Source organism: Emydura macquarii, unplaced genomic scaffold (genome assembly GCF_026122565.2).
Source record: "Emydura macquarii macquarii isolate MOO-44397 ecotype Brisbane River unplaced genomic scaffold, CSIRO-AGI_Emac_v2 contig_1254, whole genome shotgun sequence".
In the NCBI taxonomy this organism is placed as follows: Eukaryota; Metazoa; Chordata; order Testudines; family Chelidae; genus Emydura; species Emydura macquarii.
This window is the reverse complement of record NW_027131391.1, coordinates 7,984,693-7,996,755: the sequence shown is the minus strand read 5'-3', so window position 1 is coordinate 7,996,755 and position 12,063 is coordinate 7,984,693. Positions and strand designations below refer to the sequence as shown.

Below are 12,063 nucleotides of genomic sequence, written 5' to 3'. Positions count from 1 at the left end.
AGTTTTAGTTCTGGGATCAGTTCCTCTTTATTTCTCAAGATGTGGTCTAATATAGAATTCTTCTATGCTGGGTATAACACATTCTGAGTTCCCAGGGTTAGTGGCTATCCTTCTAGGAGAGAAAGAGTTCAGCCTGGCCCCTAAAAACCAGGCTGGGCTGGGAGATCAGCGAAGGAGGTACTTCCTATGTTGAGGCACTGCTCTGCTGGGAACCAGCTGAGGAGTTCATACCGGTGTCAATGTCTTTGTTAGGGCAGAAGAATGGTCTAGTGGTTAAGGCACTGGGCTAGGAGTCAGGGCTGCTCTCGGTTGGGCCTGGTGGCAGAGGCCCCCCAGGGGTCATTGTGAGGGTTCAGAGACAGCTATGCAGGGGACGCACTAGCTTGAATGGCTAGCCACTTTTCAGCTCCTTTGCAGTGCTAGTGTGGCACAAAGGTGATGAGGCTCAGACCCAGGGGCCGTGTCAGAAGGCTCGAAAAGCTCCTCACGTGTGTAAATCACATTGTTCTATGAAGCCTGGCAATGGCAGCAGCCAGGAGCACAGGTGGCTGCTAGTGGTTCTCCAGGCGCTAGCTGGATTGCTCCAAGTCCTGTACAAGGTAAGGATCTGTCACGCTGAGAATCTCATAGAGCTTTTCTTGGGCCCGAGCGCCTTTCCTCTCAACCAGCTGGAGCAGGGCGTCGTTCCTCATGTGACGCGTCCGTTCACTTCTCACCTCCTCCTCTTCCTCACTGGTAAGCAGCTGTGCCTCCCGTAAGCGTGTCAGCACAGGCTGGATCTGGCCCATTCGATCCCAGAGCTGCCTCCGGTGCGTCGTCACAAAGGCTGCACCTATTGGAGACACCAGCCCTGCGTTACTCTGCTGGACGTGGGAGACACAACCCTGCGTCAGTCCCCCCCGAGCGACTCCCGTGTCATTCTGGGTTGCAGGGACTTGCTCTCCGCTCCCACCCCTGTACACGAGGTTCTGCTAGCCCAAAGCCCGGGTTCTGTGCATAAAGGCTGTAAAGTCACTTATGGTTGCATATGGTAGGTAAAGACTCATCCATTTTAACTTCAGACAATGCATACCATAAAACAGTTCTTAGCAGTGACATTGACTAGACTACAGAGTAGTCTCTCTAGCGGAGGAAAGATTGTCCAGTGCTTCAGGCACTTGCTTGACACCTGGATTCAATTTCCTTGCTCTGCCACAGACTTCCAGTGTGACCTTGGGCAAGTCACTTAGCCTCTCTGTGCCTCAATTCCCTCTGTACAATGGCGATCATAGCTCTGCCTTGCCGCACAGGGATCTGTGAGGGTAAAGACTGTGAGAGGCTCCGTGACTGTGCTACTAGGGTCATATGTGTAGTTAAGCGAGCTAGATGAGGAGGGATGAAATGTCACTGCACTGGACAAAATGCTGCAAAACAGTAAATGCAAGAAACAAACCAAAAAAGGTCAGGGTTTGAAATTAAACCCAAGGTCAGAGAATTTGGAAGTCTCTATAAATACAGTTCCATTTTACTAACTGGCAAATGTCTGCTCTCCCATTCCCCCGTGTAAGCCCAGAGTCACCCCACTGAAGAGAACCGAGTTACTCCAGATCTGTGCCAGCGTGACTGATCACCAGATGCGGCAGAAATCAGTGGATGTCTTACCATTGATTTTACACCCAGGCGTACCACTCAGTGCATTTCCAGTCTCAGAGCAGTCAGTACCACAGCAGTCCATACTGTGCCTACGGGCCATGTACCCAGCCACAGACCTCCCTGATCCATCCTTGGGGTGTATGGGATGAGTGAGAGAGGATGCTGCTTTTTGACAAACATGACGCAGGGAGCGGAGCTGGGAGAGCACAGCGTGTGGCAGGGAGTCGAGGGAGCAGAATAAGGAAACGTAGGCACACACGGGGCTCAGCAGGCCTGGAGGACGAGGATGAAGAGCCTGCGTGTGATTCAGAAAGAGACAAGAGCTAATACAGAGACCGAAGGAGGGAGGAAACATGGTAGCGGGGGAGATTGGCAGCGGGGTGCTGGAGGGATCTTGCTCAGCTAGCTAGCGCTATCTGTCGGGGGTTCCCCCATGAGAGCCAGGGAGAAGGAGGTGGCAGTAACCCAGGTGAGATGAGCAGGGCCTGGAGTATGCTTTTGGCAGTAGGGAGAAGAGCTAGCAGGAATTAGGAACAGGCTGAATGTGGGGAAAGGAGAGAGAAGAGTTGAATATGATGCTAAGGCTGCGGTGGTGGGTGGCCGGGAGGACAGTGGGGTGAATGGCAGCATTTTGATCAGAACTCCCTTTGGAATTCACACTGGGTGGAGTTTCTCACTCTTCTGTGCTACTTCTCAGTCCAGATTGGTGGATCTCAGTGTTTCCTTCCCCAATCCCACTTCAGGCCAGGCAGCCAGCCTTTAACTCAAGGTGTTTCCTTCGCCATTCGACAGTCGAGGAGCAGCCAAGGAAGAGCAAAGGGGCTTGTCCCAGCCAGCCCCATGAGGGGTTGGGTGGGAAGGGGAGGAAAGGTTGCTTTAATTACAGAAACCAATTTCCAGGTCATGCATAAGAAATGTTTAACCTTGGTGCGAATGTACATTATGTGCCTAGTGTAGGGTATGATGGCAGGATTAAGGTTAAGGCTGACGATCAAGAATTTTGAACAGTTTGGGTTTTTTTCCTAATCTTAAAATTTTAACTTAGAACTTTCTTGGCTTTCAAGTTTTTTGGTTTTTTTATAATTCGACCATCTGGTCAGATTTCAGCAGAGTATTGGGAACTGATCTGTCGTTGCAAACTAAAGTGTAGCTTTGTTGCTCAGAGAGAGGGCACAGTGATGGAGAAGGTCTTATTAGCCTTTTTCCATCTCCAATGTCTGTGCTTCAAGCAGGAGGACCAGAGATGCCAAAGGGATGGAATCAGACTATGGGAACTCAAAGCTCTGTAAAAATCACACTGACCTGTGAGCGTGTTGGAGGACAAAGCAGAAAAACGAACATCCCCTAGAAGAGAAAAGAAAGAAGTCAGTCAAACAGCAAATCAATTCTCTCATTTTTGGGAGGACTGAATAACAGAGGCTAAGGGCAATCTGAGAGGCTCTGCGTTCCCAGAGACCCTTGGCTAGCCAGGTGTCTGACTTTTCCTAAAGCTATACTGGATAGCTTCCTTCCCACAAGGAATCTTCAAATAGTTGGTTAATTTCCTGAAGATAATTTCTGGAATCTCAGGAGGAACCAGCATCAAAATATTGTGGGGGTGTCACAGACCATGCCTCTAGAGCACCCCCTTGGGGTGGGGATGTGCACTTCTTCTGTCCCCAACACGCTTCTCTGGCTGCAGGTGTTACCAGAGAGGTGGTCTGCCACAGGAGAATGTCCCTCTGGCTACGAGTCTCAGTTCCCCTCTTTCTGGGGTTTCTGATCTAAATGGAAAAGACTCAGACTTATAGACTTTAGGGTCAGAAGGGAGCATCGTGATCATCTAGTCTGACCTCCTGCACAACGCAGGCCACAGAACCTCATCCACCCACTCCTGTAACAGAGCCTACCTATGACTGTATTAGTGAAGTCCTCAAATCATGGTTTAAAGACTTCAAGGTACAGAGAATCCCCCAGCAAGTGAGCCGTGCCCCATGCTATAGAGCAAGGTGAAAACCCCCCACGGCCTAAAAGACAACAATATAACTATCCCATTGTCCCCCAGTCAGCCAAAGTTCTCCCCGCTATCCTTGTAAGGTGAATGGAGTAAAAGTCTCTGAGCACCTGGGTCTGTAACCCCTTGTCAGTCTGAGGGGCCCAGACTGAGCGTCCCAGGCTCAAAGAGAAAAACAAAACCCCAAAGTAAAAGTCCCTCCACTTATCTAGAGAGTCCAGGCAGCAGAGGATACTCAGCTGCTTCTCCAGTTAGCAGTCCCTGCTCTGTGGGTTTGGGGATCTCTGCCGTCTAACTCTGCTTCTCTCTGGGTGCTATGGATCCTCCCTTTAAAAAGCCAGCCTCCTCCAGGTATTTCAGGTGCCCAGAGGAGCTCATTAATCCCTTGCTGGATAGGATGGGAACTTGTCCCATCACAGGGGATTATGATTTATTCTGGGGGATACTACAGCAGTACCATGAAGAATGTGTCCTGAGGACCACCGTAACTGAGAAATAAGTTACTCTCTCTCTAGAGATGCAAGGTGGTGCTGTTTATAGCTCACTGGACTAACTTCCTTATGGAGGATGCAAAGTGTGAGAGAGTCTCTTTTGCTAGGTTACACTAATTGTATGATATTAAGAGGATCAGCAGTGCTTGGCAGAGAGACATGGAGGTTAAGAACACATTCTCAGTTGAATTGAACTGGAAGCCTTAATGGCTGCACTCTCTCTAGATGTGTGAGCAGAGAATTCGTCCTCTCCGAACATCTCTCATTGCACATCATCAGACCCAGACACAGGATTGTTGCTTTTCTCTTTGCAATTTTCTGTGCCCCTTTCCATCCTTAACTGTGTGTTTTCCTCTCTCTTTTCTAATCCTCCGCTGTCTTTTGTGCGCCTGTTAAATTTGGAATATGTGATTCCAGTTAGCAAGTCTGTGCATTTCCTGCCTGGTATCACTTGCTATTGGATGCTTTCTCTCCAGCGAGTTAGAAAAGTGATGGAGAGGAGAATGCATGATTTGGGGTTTTTTTAAGACGGGACATGTACCGTAAAAGCTGGATATTCCTCTTATCTCTGCCTGTAGCGTGGAACTGCACTTTCCCTCTTGCACTGGGGTGTGTATGTGTCTGACATCCTGGTTATTTTATTTTAATTGGAAATTGAATTTGAACAGTCGGATGCAGTGCTATGCATGCACTGGGAACCAAGGAGACCAGCCGTGCAACACACACCGTACAGTTGGTTCCTCCCTCCCTCTCTCCTTTGGGGATCCCCACATGAAACTCAGGGATGCGACCTGACGAAATTAGGATTGCCTTTGGGGCTCCTTTTCCTTAGTGGCAGAATGCTGCACACATGACCTCTGCCCTCCCTGCAGGGACCACAGATGAGTCCCGTCACGGACCAAACCTGGCTCCCTTCGGTGGGTGCTGATCTCTCTGTTATGGAGAACAAACTGCCCTGGGTAAAGGGGAAGGGGGTACTTTTAGCGGTGTTTGATCCACAGGACTCGGTTCCGTTGAATAAGATTATTTGCCTCAGCGCCAGAGATGGCAAATCTCTGACAGCTGATTTAGGGCCCTGGCCAAAATCCAGTGAAGTCACTGGAAAGTCTTCCACAGCTGTTAATAAGCTTTGAGTTGGAGTCTCTGTACCTGTCCCAGACCACTGTGCTCCCAGCTTGAGCATCAGTCACAATAACCAGCCCAGCTCCCCTGACTCTCTGCTCAAAATGTCATCCCCACGGATCTACAACCTGCCGACCCTACCTGGCCTCACCAAGGCCTCCCAGACCAAGTTGCCGTCACCTTGACCATTCACTTGGAGCCGGATTTCCTTCTCCATCCCTCTGGTGTAGATCTCAATATACGACTGCTGCTCCCCTGGGCTCCAGTAGCAGAAGAGCAGTTGCTGAAGCAAAGACAGAAGGTGTTGAGAGAATCTCCCTCCTCAGCCAAGAGCAGGAATGAACAATCACATGCACCAGGCTACATCTCCTCCCCCGGACAGCAGGGGAATTGCCATGAGAACATACAGGGGCCAGAGCTTGTAAGGGTCTGTCTGAGCTGAAGTACAGCTGTGTCAGAGCACCTGGTTACAAAGTGGTGGTTCTAGAAACCATTAAAGCCTGATTCCAATTTGTACGGTAGATGGGATCCAACAGTGCCCCTGAGCTGTGCTGAAACCTTGGACAATGCAGGGCTGCTGTACAGTTCAGGGATGTGGTTACGGTCATGCCTATACATCGAACCAGGCTTTGACTTTTGTAACCAGATCACAATACGGTAGCACTTGTAGAGTAGGTGGGTCCTGAGCGAGTGCCTTCAGGAAATCACAGATCTCAGTATCACAGGGTTAGACACAAGGAGGGATGTGTGCCAAAGCTTCTCAAAGGCCAGCTGCTGCAGTCAGTCTGTTACCCAGTGCAGAGGTCTACACGCAACCCGGGAGAGAAACCCAGAAGATGGGACAGTCCAAGGTTCGCAGTGCTAGGACTCCCTGAAATCTCCCAGAGCTGATGGAAAGGGACTGCAGACAGAGAAGCTGACTGAAGGGTCTGGTCTCTGCCCAGTGCCCCAGATAAAAGTGAGCTCCGCTTCCTAGGTCCCTGCTAATACAGCTTTGGGTCTAATTCCTTCTTGATCCCTGTGATGGGGTATACAAAACCTGCACTGGGACAGAAGGGGTTAAAGGACTATATGGGACCCAGTGAGCCCTGCCCTTCCAGCCCTGCAGAGCATGCTCCAGCTGGAGACAGGGTTGGAAAGGGAGCGGAGCAGGCAGGCACCCAGCTCAGAAGGGGGAGGGCTGGGGAGGGTTGCGGATTTCCCCTGCAGGCTCCTAATGAAAGGGGCTAGAGCAGTGGTCCCCAAACTGTGGGGTGAGCCCCCCTATGGGGGCGTGGCGGAATGTCCGGGGGGCGGGGGCACAGATACGTTCTATTACTGGTAAGGGGGGAAGTGAGAGGAAAAGTTTGGGGACCACTGGGCTAGAGGCGCCCCCCTGAGACACCAGGACTGTGCTGAGCCCGGCTGGGGCTGACGGCCTGGCTTCCCTTTTAGAGTTTCTTTCTCCTGATCTGGGCCCAGCAGTGGAGAGAGCATTGGTAGGAAGTGACCCAGGGAGGGTAATGCAGAGGGTCCACATCCCGCCAGGGGTCAACGCTGCAGCATCTCCTAGAGCCCTGGGTCCAAGCCTGGTGGAGTGAGTGGGCCCGGGCTCCCCTATCACTACCCCTCCCAATGAGTGGGTGCTAACCACTAGGCCACCCATCCCACCGAGAGCCCTACCACAAGTTTAACCTTGTTCATGGGGAAAAGACTCACCAGTGAAGTATTTGATTCCATGAATACCTCACACCACTGATTACTGGCTCAGTTTACTCTGAATCCTAGTAAGGTAGATTCTGACAGTAGCTCTGGGGCAGGGAATCCCTGTGTTTCCTGCCTTTGTTCCAGCAGGGGACAGTCTCACTTACTCTGGGGGTTATCTCAAGATCCGGTGGACCGGACACCTGGTACTGAGCTCCAAAGTACAGAGGGTCGGTCTGAGGAGACTTGGGCACATGCTTTGATTTGCACTTCGTTTCTTCTTCTTCAATGGCCTGTAAATTGAAAGCACTGTCATTTCTGAGATGTACAGACAGGAACCCTTGACCTGCAGCCAGCTCTCCATTCACACAGAGCATCAGCAAAGGAAAAGACGGGGGCATGTGTGTTACAGGTCCCTTGCCAGTGGGCTACAGCCATTTCTCTTAACCCACACACCTCCCACTGTGTGACACAAGCAATTAAAATGTGGGCAAATGACCACTGGGTGGAAGAGCTGGGTTTTGTTCTAAGTCAGGTCATAACAGACAATGGTTTTGAACTATGAAACCTCTTTTTAAGGATGTTTTTACTCTGCAAATTAAATAATCCGGATTAAAAAAAAAAATGGAAAAAGATTCCATCAGGGGCAGCCATAAGGATCTCCAGATGGATCATCAGCAGGATTTGACCTGCTAGACCTTATGCTCACATATTACAGCGATGGGTGGCAGTATTAAACCCTCAGATGAGAAGGATGTCAGATCCCCTGCACAGACCTCTACCACGGTTTGAGGTACTTTCTGTTTCCCTTAGTGTCAATGGCTGGCATGTAGGCCTCTCTCTTTCCCTCTCATGGTTCCTGGCTTTTCAGTACTGTGCTTAGCTGTTCCAGTGTATTTATGTGGCTCATTTTCACTCTAATAGGTGGGCAGAGCCCGGCCATCTTGGCTGTGGGAGTGCTGTATAAATCGGATTGTGTTTTACCTTCCTCAGTGAGTGATCATTGGGTATCAGGTAGAGGTGGAGAGTTATATCTGCAGCACTGAGCATCCGGTAAATAAGCACCAGGGAATGGATGGGAATAAACTTGATGGCCGAACGGATCTTTCTCCAGAGCACGCCAATCTGGGAGAAGCTGGGATTTGCGAGGACAGCAAAGAAGTTATTAATTTTAGTTGGACTCTCCAGGGTCATCCCGCCAGCTTGAAAATGGGCGATGTGGCACAAGCTTTTATCTGCTCCATCTGCGAAAGAATCAGCAAAGACAACGAGGTTCCATATTAGCGTCCTGTCTCTCACTCGGTAATTCCTCCCCCAGCCTTTGGGAGTTTGCCCAATATGTTTGAGATACACCCCAGCGCAGAAGGCCCAAAATGATACACAATGCACAGTTCTTAGTTTGTGTTAGTAACACAGTGGGCCCTAAGTGCCTTGTGTGGACCCTCTGCACTGGGGTGAATTTCTGGGCTGTGGGAACTGTGTGACAGCCTCGCTTTCTGGTTCAAGAAACTGCAAATTAGTGACAAGAATCTAGGAACATAGGAACAGCCAGACTGGATCAGACCTGAGGCCCATCTAGTCCAGTGTCCTGTCTTTGACAGTGGCCAGCACCAAAAGTTACAGAGGAAGGTACAAGAAACCTGCACTAAGCAGAAAAAGAGTAATCTGCCCCGTATTCAGTCTCATCCTGATCTCTCATAGCTAGAGATTGTCTTAAACCTTAAGGATGAGGTTTAACTTCCGTGCCAATATTGTTCTTATTAGGAATGATGACAACTCTGGATATTCTATTAGCCATATAAATGTCCAGTCCTTGTTCGAATCTTGCTAAGTTCTTGGCCTTAATGACTTCCTGTGTCAGAGAGTTCCACCGGCTAATCACATGTTGTGTGAAAAAGTATTTCCTTTTATCAGTTTTGAATTTGCCACCTTTTAATTTAATTGAGTGTCCCTTGCGCTTGTGCTGTGGGACAGGCAGAACAGATGTTCCCAATCCCTCCCATGCAGTATTTCAGATTCTTTTCTCAGGTCCCCTCTTCTTCGTTTCCTGTGTAAGGGAATTGTATGGTAGACAATCCCCGTCTCTCTTCATGAAAGATTTTCCAGGCCCTTGATCATTCTCATCACCCTTCTCTGTATCTGCTCCAGGTCTGCAAAATCCAGTTTGAGATGTGGTGGCTCGTGTTACACACAGTGTCCAGGTGAGACTGCACCACTGATTTGTATAAAGGCAGAATAATAGTCCCCATATTATTCTCCATTCTATTCCTTATTCAACCTAACATCTTGTTTACTTTTTTGCTCGCAGCTGCACATTGAGCAGAGGTCTCTCAGGTCCCTTTCCTACAGCAATACCCAGGTCCCTTTCCTGAGTCAGTGCAGCTAATTTCGAACCCTGCAAAGTGTCTGACTAATTTGCCATTTTCCCTCCAATGTGCCTGACTTTGCCTTTGTCGACACTGAATTTCATTTGCCATCACATTGTCCGTTCACCTGGCTTGGTTAGGTCTCTCTGAGGTTTCTCACAGCCCTTTCTGGTCCTGACTAACTTGAGTCATTTGAGTCATTTGCAAATTTTCCTACCTCAATGCTCATCCCCCTTTCCAGATTATTAATAAATATATTAAGCAACATGGGACCTCGTACAGAACCGTAGGCCATGATGAAAATTGACCATTTAATGCCGCTCTTTGCTTTCAAGCTCCTAGCCAGCTGTCGATCCACGGCAATATTTTGTCCTCACCCACACAGCTACTGAGTTTATTTAGCAGCCTCTTGGATGAGTGAGGTGAGCAGCTTCTTCAGGCCATAGATATCCCTGCCGCACGAAAGCCTGGGCTGATCACAGCTTCTGTAGGCATGAAGGGCAGAGGAGCTCTACAGAAGCCAGTGCAGGGGTCCGGGCTGCAGGCACACACAGGGAAGTCCTGTAGGCCTCTCGCAGGCTTAGCACCTACCAGGATGATTGGGAGAAGACAAGAGAAGGGGATTGAGGGGAGGGGAAGGAGGAACAGATGGAGAGACAGCAGAGTAAGCGCCGGGGGTAGAGTCCCCAGGGGAGGAGCTGCCAGGGAGGCTTAACAGAGCCAGGGGAGATCTGCACTGCCACCACCAAGACTAAGACAGAGGGAAATGAAGCAAGGGCGAGCCATACAGAAAAGGGAGCCGGGATGGCCCAAGGGAGGGGAGAACCAGGGACAGGGACACAGTGGCCTGACTCTTCTCTGGGCCTTCTCCCCTGCCCAGCCTTCCTGCTGAGTGTGCACAGAGCACAGAGCCCTGGGTCTGCCCCAGGCTCCCTGGCCCTACCCACTCCTCTCCTGCCCAGGGGCCCAGGCACTAACAGGTGACGGGGACCTGTCTGACTCTCCAGCGTTGGAGGCTCTGCTCCCCAGAGCAGTAGGATCTACCCCCCTACCTCCACAGGGGCAGTCACAGCCTCCGCAGGGAGGGGGATCTACGCCGAACTGGGTGGGACCGTGCCTGGCTCTGCGCAGCGAGGAGGAGGAGGGAGAGGCAGCCAGGAGCCTTCCTCTCAGTTGCCTGCTCCCTGGAGCAGGGCCAGGCACAGTCCCCTCCTTGGGCTCCTGCTGCTGACAGACCAGGGTGACTAGCACTGGCAACGCTGCTGACCCCCACCCCCCTGCCTTGGGGGACCACGTGCCCCATGGCCACACTTGCCAGTGGAGCTGAGCTGGAGCAGGACCTGGGGGGGTGGGGGGCAGAGCGCAGGGCACCATGCACTTTGTTAAAGGATGTGCCAGAAACCCCTGGGGCCTGCACTCCCCAGGGCTCCAGGAGCTGCAGCTGGAGCAAGACCCCTCAGCCCCACTGGCTGCACGCAGACTGTGGCTCAAAGCCACCATCAGCCCCTGACTCGCAGCATCTAGCCCAGGGACTCCCCATTTCAGCCCTACCTGAAAGGCACACGAAGTGGGGGAGGTGCACCGCTCGCACAGTGTCGGGCTCTGCCCTGATGTGGAACAGGGGGCCGGCGATCATCCACTCCTTCCTGGCCCACGGGCTCAGACTCTCAGCCCAGGAGCCGTATTCGTACTCGATGGTCCCTGCTGCGCTGACCTCAAAGCCAAGCCCCGTTTCGGAGCAGTGGAAGCAGCCAGCGCTGGGGAGGTGAGCTCTGGGCGGCACAATGAAAATGCAGACGTTAGGCCTGGACAAAGGGCCAGACCATAAGAACGGCCATACGGGGTCAGACTCATGGTCCGTCTAGCTCAGTGTCCTGTCTTCCGACAGTGGCCAATGCCAGGTGCTTCAGTGGTAATGGACAGAACAGGCAATCATTGAGTGATCCATCCCGTCGCCCATTTAACTGCAGTACCCTGGAGCTCCTACCTGTAGATGGTCTTGTTCTGCTCCAGGTCTGGAACGATCTCTGGCAATACCTCTGGAAGGGTCTGAAACACAGAGGGCTCCAGTAACTAGGGGCTGAACAAGACTGCTTCATAACTGTTCCTTCTCATGCCAAGGGGACTATGCCAGTTATGGTAAAGCAGCGAGATCCCTGTCCCGTGACAAGTGGTGGAGGGAATGTGTTAACCAGCTGGATTCTGCTGTTCTCAGAAGCCACCTGTGACGTTTCTCTGCAGCTCAATGGTCCCAGATTGGTGGCTGGCTTGGGGGTCAATTGTCTGTGACCAGCCTTTGGTTGCAGAAGGCAGAGCTCCATGTGCGCAGAAAAGTGTGTGAGGGAATAGTGTGGGCTCTGACCTCCTGTGTGTGACTGTGTGCCTGACTGTCGCTGGCCCAGCAGTGACAACACCTGCTGCTTTCCCAGCATTACAGACTTTGCAAGCGGTAGGCATTGGCGCTTTTAGTGCTGCAGGCCCTGGGTTCAATCCCTGATGGAATGGGCACCTGGTTGTCAGTGAGAATATTTTGAAGGCTCATTTCCCATTTGCTTATGGATCTTTTCGTAAGTGTGAAATATTGGGGGGAACAGCTGCTGCTCTGTTCAAACCCACCCTCGGAGGGTAACTCTGCTCTGCAGTCAAACCCACCGCCCCAAGTCTCAGAGCAGGTCAGCTGACAGGCTCCCGGGGCTCGGACTGCAGGACTAAAAACAGCAGTGTCGATGTTCTGGCTGGAGCCTGGGTTCTGCAGGGACTCAGGACTTGTAGCCCT

The 12,063-nt window shown here is 51.4% G+C and overlaps 1 protein-coding gene across 3 annotated transcripts; it reads right to left on the bottom strand.

Annotated features, from left to right (window-relative positions):
* Positions 1-465: 465 nt before the first annotated feature.
* On the bottom strand, positions 466-11,332 carry LOC137154490 (caspase recruitment domain-containing protein 8-like). 3 transcript variants are annotated; one of them, XM_067550179.1, is made up of 7 exons: positions 11,275-11,332; positions 10,839-11,059; positions 7,906-8,165; positions 7,089-7,214; positions 5,380-5,521; positions 2,935-2,976; positions 466-832 (listed from the first exon to the last, which is right to left on the bottom strand). In XM_067550179.1, exons 2-7 carry the CDS (start codon positions 10,921-10,923, stop codon positions 570-572), a joined length of 918 nt encoding a protein of 305 aa, XP_067406280.1. In that variant the 5' UTR covers positions 10,924-11,059; positions 11,275-11,332; the 3' UTR covers positions 466-569. The 3 variants fall into 3 exon arrangements, 1 of the variants encoding a protein (XP_067406280.1); XR_010920221.1 differs by lacking the exon at positions 11,275-11,332 and adding an exon at positions 1,642-1,927 and having other exon boundaries at positions 696-832; positions 10,839-11,015; XR_010920222.1 differs by lacking the exon at positions 11,275-11,332 and adding an exon at positions 1,642-1,927 and having other exon boundaries at positions 696-832; positions 5,419-5,521; positions 10,839-11,015.
* Positions 11,333-12,063: the final 731 nt, after the last annotated feature.